This window comes from Plecotus auritus (genome assembly GCF_963455305.1).
Source record: "Plecotus auritus genome assembly, chromosome: 6".
Lineage (NCBI taxonomy): Eukaryota > Metazoa > Chordata > Mammalia > Chiroptera > Vespertilionidae > Plecotus > Plecotus auritus.
This window is the reverse complement of record NC_137773.1, coordinates 62,018,007-62,030,748: the sequence shown is the minus strand read 5'-3', so window position 1 is coordinate 62,030,748 and position 12,742 is coordinate 62,018,007. Positions and strand designations below refer to the sequence as shown.

Sequence of the window (12,742 nt, the reverse complement as noted above, 5' to 3'; positions counted from 1 at the left end):
AAGTAACTGATGATCCTTGTTCTGAGTGAGGCAATAGCAAAGTCACTGGAACCTCTGAGTGGGCTGGAGGGGCTTACTGAACAACACACTTTACTTTCAGATGAAGCAGAGAGGAAGTAGACTACTTTGCAGGATGACATACGAATGACAATACACGTAGAGAGTTCTTTTTTCTTTGGGAGGGACCAATCTCATTGATAGTCTCTTGGTAATACTCATTAGGGGAGCAGCCCTAAAACATGGAGCCAATTGGACTGGCTACAACCAGTATTCCACAAAGACTGCCAAGGAGCTATCAGAAGAAACTTGAGGTCTCTCACAGGTTGTGTGTAGAATCTCAGTGGATCTGACTTTATAATTTTTCATTTTTTTAAGCCACTGAGAAACCTTTTAGTTGTCCTCTTATTTTGAAACCAAATCATATATTTTTCTCTATATCAAAGAATCCCAGGTGTTTTTTTTTTTAACCTGCATCAGAATTACATAGAACCCCTGAAATTGTAATGTTGTGAAGGATGGTTATGGCTTTGGTAGAAGAAGGAGACATAACTTTGATGTCTTGGCCGAGATTTTAGTATGACATTGGGGAAGGGCAGGTAGCAGGGCCAGAGAACATTATGAGTTGATTATTTTTAGTAAAACATTTCCATATGTATCTGACTTATGTTCATACTAACAAAACAAACTTTCCACATGGAATTATTCCTAGGCTCAAGAAGTGTGAAACTCAAGTCATTATATACTGACTAGAGGCCCAGTGCATGGATTCCTGAACATTGAAAAGAAATTAATTAGATGGTGGCTGGCGGGGCAGGACTGGGTGAGATGGGCAACATGCCCTGGAGCCAACCTCCCTGGTCCCTTCCTGGCCAGCTGCACCTGGGGCGACACCTGGGCTTAAAGGGTGTCTGGAGTGAGCAAGGTCCCTCTGGCAGGTGGGGTCCCTCCAGCAGGTGGGGTCCCTCTGCCTGGCCTGTGGAGATCAGCCGAAACTCGCAGCCCAACATCCCCTGAGGGGTCCTGGAGTCTGAGAGGGCACTCTGCAAAGTTGCTGTCGCTCAGCACGGCTCCTGTGTTGAGTGTCTGCCCCCTGCTGGTCATTGTGCATCATAGCTACTGACTGGTTGGCTGGTCAGCAGGTTGCTTAGGCTTTTATATATAGAGATGTTCACACTTTGATAGTGTTAAAGGCAGCCTGTGTGCTTCATGAATGGTAGATAAACACTAATCATTTGCCATTAAGTGGAATTTAAACCAAGAAAGAGTTGATGCTTATCTTACATTATTTTTAAATTTAAGGTTAAAAAGAAAGAATACTTATTAGGTAAGCTAACAATGGAAAAGAAAGTAGAAGTGTGTCAACTTCCAAGATTCAGTTTCTCAAAAGGTAGCATCAACAGCTGGCTAAGACTAACATCGCCTCTGAAATAAAGATCATCTTCTGATTGACAACTCACTTTATTACTCAGCTACCCCCATGGAACTCCCAGTGTTTAGAGGAGAGTGAAAAATGAGCTAATGATTACACATTAAGGAGTTATATATACACAGTAAGAGAGAGAAGTTGAAGGAGGATCATATATATAGTGGAACACAAGCTGTCCAGTCAAGCAAGACCTGGGCTTGAATCCTGGCCCTGTGATATAGTACACTTATGATCTTGAAAAAAATCTTGAGAAATCTGTACTCAACATATATTAAAGACAGTCAGAGAAGGTAGCCAACTGGCCCTTTAAGCAGTTATGGGAGAGCCTGACAAATAAATCATTAAGAACAAAGGCTAATAATTGTATGGCAGAAGAATGTACAGGGTGCTATGGGACAGAGAGGGACATCCAAATCAAATGAGAGGTCAGTGAAAACTACAGACCAAAGGGTGTAGGGACAGGATTTCAGGCAGAAGACAGATCATAGAAGGGCATTGTATACATGCTCAAGGATTGGACTTCCTCTTGTAGACATGGAGAGACAAGGAAAGGTTTTAAATAGGGAGTTAGGTTTTTAGATCAGGAGTTTAGATAGAACAATTGAGTTGCAATGTGGGGGTTAGATAGGAGCAGATGAGACTTGCAGCAGGGAGACTGGTGAGTGAATTAAGTACTCCAGATGAGAAAGGATATAATGAATACACACCATTCCAGGTAAAGATGATGAGGCTACAGAACCAACTTATCCTGGTTTTCCCAGATCTGTATGGTTTTAAAAAAATCTGAAAGTCTCATGGCCTGGGAAACCCTTTGGTCCTTGGCAAAGCAGGATGGTTGATCAGCCTTTCTGAGACTCTGAAGGAAGAGGTGAAATGGATGAGATCACTAATTCAAGTGACACTTAAGAGGTAAAATCTGTAAGACTCATCATTAGTTGGGTGTTGGAAGGGTGGTGACAGAAAGGGAGAAGTTGAAGACACTAATAAATTTTCTAACTTGGTTGCTGGATAAGCTAGTTGTATCATCATCCAAGAGAGGTTGAATCACGGCATGTGAATTCTTTCAGATCATGTACTTTCACATCTACTTTATAGTCCTATCCAATCATGCATTTTTTTGGATATGTATTAATCACAGCGATTTCCTCTTTCAATTCTACAATTTTGATTGTTTTTGCAATTTGGGTCTGAAAAAAAATCAATATAAAACAACTGTTTGGTGGCTATATCTTTTGTTGATACAGTAAAATGAAAATATGTAGCAGGTACTGTTTTTTTGTATGTTTTAGGTTGTTCTAAGTAAGAAGGGACTGAATTTGACCGTCTATTTCCCAGAAATGGTGCATTGTTTTGATCCAGATGCCTCAAGAGCCCTGGTGGTTTGTTGGATTTGCTTCTCTAAACATGTCAAAAATAAAGAAATAAATTTCAGGCTACTATTCTTATGAAATAAATTTGAAATGGTATCATTTAGAAAAAGCCAGTAGGAGAAAGAAATGTAGCTAGTCAGCTCATTTTTAAATTTTCAACTGGAAATTTGATATTTATGTTGTTTTTCTTGATTCTTTTCCAAACCAGCTTGATTGTACAAGCCACAGATAAAGGGATGCCCAGGCTTTCGGGTACAAGTATGGTCAAGATACAGGTGACTGATGTAAATGACAATGCCCCGGCTTTTCTCCCCCTTGAAGCAGTGGAAATTGCAGAAAGTGAGTGTGGCAATTTGGAATAGTGGTTTTGATTAACTTGTGTAATATCATCTACCATATTTTCAGCCAGGTGCTGTGTTAAGTATGAATACTAATTCTAAACAACTATGCAACATAGTTTTCATCTTTATTTTAAAGAATAGAATACGGATGGTCAAAAGTTTATCAAATGTCAAAGAAGTTAAATGATGAAGCTGGGATTTGCATTCAGATAAACAGAAGGCCAGTTCCCCATGCTCAGACCGCCATTGCAAATGGGTTCTTTTTGTGTTCAGATATTTCTTAAGAATGAAATTTGCTCTGTGAAGAAGCACATTTTGTTGACTAATAATCATTCTAAAACTCCTCTGAGAAGAAGCAATCTCAGACTGATAACTTTGTCAGTCTTTGCAGTACATTAATAAGTAATAAGTGAAGGGGATTGCTGTTCATCATACAAAGTCATCATTTTCCTCTCGTGTAAACTAAACATCTGCAGAAAAATTTTATGCCATTAGTGGTACAGGCTGCAAATACAAAATTTTATGTGATATGCTGATTAATCTTAATTGTTTGGGCCTCTGGGATATATGATGACTCAATAGATTATGATCCCAAAGTTGCCTGTGGTCAATGGCTCTAGTGATAAAATGCAACCCAACTCTTTATAATTGGAGTCTCAAATAATGTGGCCCCTCATCACCGCTCACAGACAGCAATGTTGCAGAAATTTCTATATATAGGGACATCTCCAGATATTTTAAATATCCTAAAATATCTATCAATAAAAAAATTCTTCAGTTTTGTTTCCTACCTATTTGATAGATTTTCATGTGCTTTTACTGAAGGTACTATTCTAAAGTATACACTTGGCATAAAAATGCAGCAGGGTGCCCGATATAAACACAGGGTGTCCCAAAAAATGTATACATACTCTTAACAGCTGATAGCTCAATTTTGAAAATGGAATATATTTTAATAAGCACTGCCTTTGTAATTATTCAAAGTGTATGTATATATTTTGGGAGGACACCCTGGGTATTACAAGAACAAACAACATAAACCAAAACATACTGAGTGTGTTAAGATATGGTTGGTGAACATCAAGAATGTTCAAGCTTGAATATGAAAACTAGGAGTCTAATATGCAGTGGAACTATTCTGAATACTTTGGCATCTTCTTTCTACCTGTACCATACATATAATCTAAAAAACAAAATCCCTTTCACAGCAGTTTAGGCTAGAGGATACATAGAGTGTGAGGCATTTAGCATGTCATCTCTTTTGTGATTATTATTATTATTTTAAATATATTTTATTGATATTTTACAGAGAGGAAGGGAGAGGGATAGAGAGCTAGAAACATCGATGAGAGAGAAACATTGATCAGCTGCCTCCTGCACACCTCCCACTGGGGATGTGCCCGCAACCAAGGTACATGCCCTTGACCGGAATCGAACCCGGGACCCTTCAGTCCACAGGCCGACGCTCTATCCACTGAGCCAAACCCGTTTCGGCTTTGAGATTATTTTTATGTGTAAATAATACTAAAGATTTGTTTTCATAACTAGTGCTAGGTATACTTTGGCTTTCTATAGTATTGATCATTTTGAGAGTCATATTTTAAGGGAAGGAAGCAATGTATATGTCACTCCAAAAGAAATAAGTTTGCAAGACAAGTGCCAAAGAACTAAGTATCTATTCCTAACTTTGGTATCCAAACATTTTTATTTCAATCTTGCCTACTTTTTCAAATGTTGTTTTTTATTAGTGTTTTGAGTAATAATCTTCTTCCCACCCATAACCCCATGAATATATGATTTTGATACAGAATCAATATAGTACAAATAAGTGGCTTAGAATGTTTCTTGGTCCTGGGAGTATGTTGTAAGCATACAATGAAAAATGTAATATAAAAATTGACTCTACCCTATCTCCTCAATTCTCAATTCAGTGGTAAAATTTCACTTTTATTGGGCTTATAAATTCTTCAAAGTTTTTGTTTAGTTTATAATGAGCTTTGTATGAGAAATCATGCCAAGAAAAAGCAAGTCATATTGGACTTAAAATAAATATAAAAAAGCTTGGATTGAACTATCAAGAGATATTTCAAAGGATGAATTTTAATAGAGACTGACATTGGTCATGACTATTTCAGATTCTTTGCCTGGTGTAATTGTGACTCGAATATCAGTTCATGATGTGGATTTGAATCCAGCTTTCATCTTCAGTTTCACCAAACAGAGTAATCCTGGAACAAAGTTTGCTATTGATCAGCACACTGGGGAGGTGGTGCTAGTGAAAACATTGAATTTTGAAGAAGCTACTGAATATGAGCTGCTTATCCAAATTTCTGATTTGGTGCACCACACAGAGGGAGCACTCATTGTCCATGTGTTGGACATCAATGATAACCCACCAGTGTTTTCTCAAGATTCTTACCAGGTAAATAGCTTGCAGAGATGCTGAAACACAGCCCAAGCTGGAAAGAATAGGAAATAATTGGAAAGAATAGGAAACAATGTAAGCCTACCATTGTGGACAGACTAATTTAGACAGACAGCAGTCCCTGTTTTTAGTGCCTAAGTTGATGCCGAGGGTTTTTTATTTAATATCATGGAGGATAGAAGTATATATGAAATTGAATATATCATTCTATTCAGTTTCTTAAGTATGTATAATATGTCATCATATGAAACTATGTTATCATTTTTCTAGTTTTTAGGGATCGTGGTCCTGTTCTTCATAACAGTTGGAACTTGCCTAATGTTTTCAAGGCCACAAATAAGAAAATGAAGTGACCTATTGTAGCCTAAGGTAGATTATCTGCAGTTAATTTGGAAAACCGTTTTCTTTCCTAAGCATAGTTTTAGAATATTTAGGGGTGTTAACATTTTGCAAAAAAAATTATGAACAAAACTGTGAAGTGGAAATTTTAGTTTTAGGGCATAGTATATGTTTATAGAAATAAGAACAATAATAGCATTCAACTAAGTACTTGGACATGGGCTTTAGAACTCTTGAATATAACACATGCTAGATTTCTGTGTAAACCCAGGAGAGAAACTAACCTAAGCAGTGATCTCCTGTAAAGGCTAAATCAGATAATGTATGCAAGTAATAACATATCACTGAATGTATTAGCTATCCTCTACCACACAGAAATAATTTAGAAGGAAATTTTTTCATAATAAAAATAGAAATTGAATTAATCTTTTAAAAATATTTTTTCTGAATTCTGGGACCACAATATAATCATCTTAATATGTCAGCTCTGTAAACATAGCTAATAAAGTCAGATTCTCTGTGAATTTTCCATAAGCAAAATAAATAAAATGATCTCATGTTTTGGCCCTGTGCTTGAGAATATCTGTAGTCTTGTAGCACAGCATCCACTTCTCTGTCTTTGTTCCTCAGATCACCATTCCAGAATCGGTGCCTGTGGGGTACTCTGTGCTGACTGTGACAGCCACAGACTCAGAGAGCAATGAGTACATTTCTTACAGAATTATTTCCTCTTCCACGGAATTCTCCATTGATCCTAGGAATGGTGAGTTATTTATAGTGGCTTTAGTGTTCAGAGTCTGAGTTACAGGCTGGAAACCTGAAATAATCCTTTCCAAATGCTCCTAAAATAGCTCCTGATCCCCACCCCCTAGTATTATAAATACCACCATCTTATTTCTCTTCATGTCAAACCCTGTGATAGCAAACCCCAGTGTTATTTCTCTTCCCCAGCACCTCAGTGGCTGGAAAGCAAAAGGAATTGATTAAATGCTGGTGATGGCTCAGAGGTTCAGAGACACCCATATAGTAAACACCCAGTCCATCAGTCCAACCAAGCACAGTTCAGGTAGTTATCCCAGGCTTCGAAAGAGTACTGAAGACTTTGTGTTACTAGAGTTTGAAAGCTTTCATCGAAGCTCAGGTACAGAAAGTTCAGTAATAACACTCAATAAGGACCAAAGAAAATGGGAAAAAATTATTTGAGCATCTCTACTGAGTAAAAACATTGTGGAGTTCTGGTTTATTTGATGCCTTCCAAGGCTGTTTGTATTTTTATCAGAGCAAGACATTTGTGGCTGTGAAATGCATTTAAGCAAGTGATTTCAGATTAGAGCAGTTAAGCATTGTACAGAGAAAGTTTAACAGTGAGTAGACATTATAGCTAAACTTGATAAAGATGAATAAATAGCAATGGAACAACTTACTATACAAAAAGAAAACTAGGACAAATTTATGGCAAAGTTATCTGCAAGCAGCACACATATTAAATAGTGAATGTCACGAATATTATTTCTGACTCTTAAGTGTTACAAAAGTATAAATATAATAATTTTAATTTTCTATTTGGAGTTACTCTTGGTTGTAAATTAAGTAACAAATAAGCAAACACATTAGTAAATATTTGATACACATTTGCTAACTAAATGGATCATGAAAATTTAATTTCACAGCATTGAAATGCTACGTCTTATTTTTCAGGCACGATATTTACAACCAACCCCATAGTACTTCTGGATAAAAAATCAACAGTTCAATTTCTTGTTGAAGCCAGTGATGGTGGAATTCCTGACCTGAGGGCTCTTACCTTAGTGGAGATAGAAATACAAGATATGAACAATCATCCCCCTGTGTTTGCAATAGAATATTACAATCTTAGCTTGACTGAAGATGCTCAAATTGGAGGCACGCTTGTCACCTTCTCAACCACTGACGATGACTGGGCCCCTGAAAACACACATGTTGAATATTCCATCATCAGTGGTAATTCACAGAACAATTTCGACGTGGAAACTGGTTTCCTTCATTCAGAATATTCTTTTAAGCAGGTTGGTTATTTGGTGTTGCTTCATAATCTGGACAGAGAAGCATCTGCCAGTCACAAGCTTGTCATTCTGGCATCTGACCACGGCTGCCCTCCACTGACTTCCACTGCCATGGTGTCCATAGAAGTACTTGATGTCAATGATAATCCACCTACATTCCACAGTCTGACATATCACACACATGTCAAGGAAAGTACCCCTCTGGGGAGTCACATCACCGTGGTGTCAGCCAGTGACCGCGATGTGGGTTTACATGCAGAAATCATCTACCACATAATCTCTGGGAATGAGAAGGGGCATTTTTACTTAGAAGAGAGAACTGGAGTTCTTTATTTGACTAAGCCTTTGGATTATGAAGAAACGATAAAATTCACTTTAACCATCCAAGCTTCAGATGAAGAAAAGAAACATTTTTCTTTTGCAGTTGTGTTTGTCAGTATCCTAGACGATAATGATCATGAACCTCTGTTTCTGTTCCCAAAGTTGAACTGTGTTGTTCCTGAAAATCTGCCTGTGTTCTCCACCATATGTTCTGTAAATGCTTTGGATTTTGACGCAGGTCCTTATGGAGAATTGACCTATTCTATTTTATCCCCCTGTCCTGCCATTCATGGAGCACCTCCTGACCATGATCCCTTCCTCATTGACCCTCTGACAGGGGATATTCATGCTAAGCAAGTCCTTGACTATGAAAATGACAATAAGTACTGCCTCATGGTTGAGGCAAAAGACAAAGGTGACTCCACAGCCTCCTTAATGGTTTGGGTTGAGATTGAGGGGATAGATGAGTTTGAACCCATTTTCACTCAAGATCAATATTTTTTCAACCTCCCAGAAAACTATAACATAAGACAATTGATTGGCAGAGTGGAAGCATCAGATGCAGACGCTGGTACTGATGGGGTTATTCTTTACTCCCTTGAAACTCCATCTCCTTTCTTTTCAGTAAATAAAACAAATGGAAATATTTATTTGACTAGAGCCCTTCCCCTCATAAGAAGTCAAGTCAGCAAAGAAGACACCATTGAAATGAAAATAATCGCTCATAGCCCTAAACAGGACTCCAAGTTTGCATCTTGTGCTGTTTTTGTGAATGTGTCTTTTTCCTCGGAAGGAAAACGCTCAGCAGTGTCAGATAGCTACTTCTCAATCAGCCTCGCCATCTCCTTTTTAGTGTTTCTATTACTCATCATCCTTCTGACTATCCTGATTTTAAGACATAAACAAAAAGATGCAGGCAACAGTTATGAAGACAAGAAAACGTCATCATCCTTAGATATCAGTTTGAGACTGACCAGGGATGCCAGTATGCTCAAACCCTTCCAGACAGCAGATGACTGCAATGATGCGGCAGTGCCTGCGGACTCCACACCGGAATGGTTGAGTTTAATAAGTATCATGGAAAAGGACGTTGGGCAACTGTACAGGCACTCAAATTCCAGTGACCACTGTTCTGTGGAAGGAGAAACTGCAGAAGATAAGGAGATCCAGAGGATAAATGAGCACCCTTACAGAAAGGACTCTGGCTCAGCTCTGAGTGACCGGGAGTCCAGGGTGCCAGACTCTGGAATCCCAAGGGACTCAGACCAGCTCTCCTGCTTGTCTGGGGAAACTGACGTGGTGGTCACTGTTGTAACAGCAGAAACCAGCCATGCACTGGAGGAAGGAGATGGAAGAGAAGGCTGTTGCACAGCCTACATTCAAAATGATATGCTGCCCCAGACACTAAGGAAGAGAGAGGTCAAAGTGGACATCCCGGCTGAGGTCAGGAAAGAGCCTGTCTTTGTTTCAGGTGATCTGGAAGCAAGATGCGCTACACAGAGAACCTCTGATCATGATGGGAGAGGCAGCTATCACTGGAATCATCTCCTCAGTTGGGAACCCAAGTTCCAACCTCTTGCCTCAGTATTTAATGATATTGCAAAACTAAAGGACGAACATTTACATGAACCTGGAACTCCCAAAGAGAAGAAATCTTTTGTTTTTCCACCCCCTTTGATCACAGCAGTAGCCCAACCTGGGATTAAAGCAGTTCCACCGAGAATGCCAGCCATGACCCCAGGGCAGGTTTTTCACAAATACCCACACTCCCCCCTTCTCTACCGTCTCAATTCCCTGCCTGAAGCCATGACTCCCAGTTTTACTCCATCTCTTTCCCTATTGACAACACAGACCCCTGCCATGACTCCACTGTTGTTGCATGGAGATTTCTTAGGAGCACATCTAAGTGATACGTGCCATGAACTTAAAGCAGAAGATGAAGTTCAGATATAAACCAGTTGTGATGTCAATTGCACTGCTCACCATTGGTCAAGAATGGTTGAATAGAACATTCTTAAGCAAGCTTCTCAAGACCAGGTTCATTTTATCCACACGGGAGTGATACCATTTTGTCAGGGTTTTTAGAACCTCCTCATTTAAGTTTCTCAAATTTCTTCTTCCAGCCTTAAAGAGAAGTTACCTCCTTTAACCTTTATGTTTTGCTCTCAGGATTCCTTTGTTTATATTAAATAGTATATATTCTGTCATACCTGGTTTTCTGTATGTTTAGATTTCCAAAGGACACAGTGAACTTGACTGACTAGCAACATGTTTATATAAAAACAAATGGAAATAAAGTACAGGTAGAGTCGTCACTCAGTCACATTACTGCTGATTACCTAGTAATTTGGAAGGATGAACTTAAGTTTTAAAGTGAAACTATTTTCCATGTACCTGACACGTTTAGAGATGCATTTCTCCCCTTTCAGCATCAGCCACACTGGTGGAGTTAGCCATAATTTGAATTTTACTAGTAATGTGGTATCTTTTGGAAATTTAATTAAGAATGAAATTTGTCATAACTCTGTGCCAAATAAGAAATTATTCTTTTTTAAATGAACCAGGAATGTTTGTTGTTGACAGAGGGCCAGGGTTGATAAAAGCAGTAAGTGTGTGTTTAGCTGTCACCTGAGACACATTTCCTTGACCTTTACAAATAGAATGATGATTTTTTTTTCTCAGCGTCTGTCTTATAACATTGTAGGGGTACAGACATTAACATTTGAAGATTAATTCATAGATATTTTTAAATTTTATTTTCTTCTAGATATAGTAACTTTTGGTAAGAAGTAATTTATCCACTCAATGTCAGTTTTAAAAGTTTGTGTAGATAAAATTATGTTATTAGCAAATAATAATTTTATAGAGTAATTTAGCAATATATTTTTCAATGAAGTATTTTACATAAATATTTCTATTATAAAAGTTAAGAATGGATATCAGAAGTCTTTCTTCCATTAGTTCATGTTTAGCTTTAACTGACATTAGATGGAGCAGTTGGACAACACAGTTAAAATAATTCTGGTTTGTACGGCTGTTTAAGAAATATAGTCGTGTGTGGGGGGGCTCACATATAATGCTATACCTCCTCTCTGGTGAGCCTGAGGATCCATCCAAAGTTCTCCTCTGTTCCAGGAAAGCAGAGCACTTCCTGATGATGTGGGTCCTGAAGTCATCCATGGTAGGTGACCTGGGCAATCTTTGGAATGAGTTTAGGATTCTCATGAGCATCTAATATGGTTTTCTTGGTGGTTAGTGTGAATGTCTGCTATAGAAATATTTCCTCTTTTATTTTTCAATAGACCTCATCTGTAAATGTGAGATAATGCATTTCTCTTTACTGGAAAACAGTGCAGAATGCTGTGTTTGATATCCAGTTTTGTAGGTAAATAATTCTAAGGCTTTCTATGCTGATTCAATCAATCATATATCACTGCTGACTCTTATATTGAGAACAAGTATGTAAAACCACATTAGAAATTGTATGAAACATGAAGGTTTTTGGTCAAGCCTAGAATCCTAGAGAATGTCATTTAGGCATGAGATACTTAAATATTAAAGGACAATGCATGTCCGTCTCCCTCCCTCCCTCCCTCCCTCCCTCCCTCCCTCCCTCCCTCCCTTTCTCCCTCCCCCCTCCCTCCCTCCCTCCCTTCTTTCCTTCCCAGGAAAGAAGTCTTCATGATTTTTCTAAAAAAAAAAAATTTTATTCTTCCAGTGTTCCAACATTTATTCTCTCTTTGACCTCCTTCAAAAGATCACTTTGAGCCTACAAAGAAATTTATACTGACTTTTAAAAATATATATATGGAAGTTGTATTTTTCAACAGAATTATTTCTAGGAACGAAGAACATTTTGTTGTTTTTAATTAAACAGGTTCTTTCTTTACTTAATACTTAAAAAGGGATATTCATCTAACTCTTCCTTAAGTTATTTGCCTGTGACTTATTACTCCTTCTGGACAAGATTCTGCATTTTTTAGACATTTAATAAAAACAGAAGACAAAAAGTATTTAGAGCCATTCCTTACCAATATCCAGTGGATTTTTAATTCATGACTTTATTAATACTGTATCCAATGCCACACCACCACCAAACAAATGATGCAAGTGGGGTTAAGAGTAAAAATGTAAACATGCTGGTTAAGTGTTTGCAATAAATCATATGTCAGCCCTTTTCAACTAGAGTGCTTTTTTCCCTAAATAAACAATATAATTTGTATAGTTTTCCTTCAAGTTTAATATTAACTTGCTTCATATGTTCTGTGTTACTTTGCTGATCTACACACTGGCTTTAGCACTCTGGAGGGTGTACAGAACTTGTTAGTGGAAAATCATATTAAGCCCCAAATTCATAAGCTATAAAATAAAAGACAGTTGTCTCTTGTGGAATTTTGGCTGCCTGATATTCTGGACTTTCTTGTTGGCAACCTTAAAAATACTGGTGTAAATCAGTACCAAATGGGTATCAAAATTCC

General features: G+C 37.9%; 1 protein-coding gene across 1 annotated transcript in view; it reads left to right on the top strand.

Moving 5' to 3' along the window:
* DCHS2 (dachsous cadherin-related 2) overlaps positions 1-10,527 on the top strand; it is a 200,001-nt gene extending 189,474 nt beyond the window's left edge. The window contains exons 17-20 of the mRNA XM_080672565.1: positions 3,005-3,135; positions 5,273-5,559; positions 6,532-6,664; positions 7,600-10,527. Of these exons, the coding sequence (XP_080528691.1) occupies positions 3,005-3,135; positions 5,273-5,559; positions 6,532-6,664; positions 7,600-10,217 (3,169 nt within the window). The 3' untranslated portion in view covers positions 10,218-10,527. The remainder of the gene's footprint in view (positions 1-3,004; positions 3,136-5,272; positions 5,560-6,531; positions 6,665-7,599) is intronic.
* Positions 10,528-12,742: the final 2,215 nt, after the last annotated feature.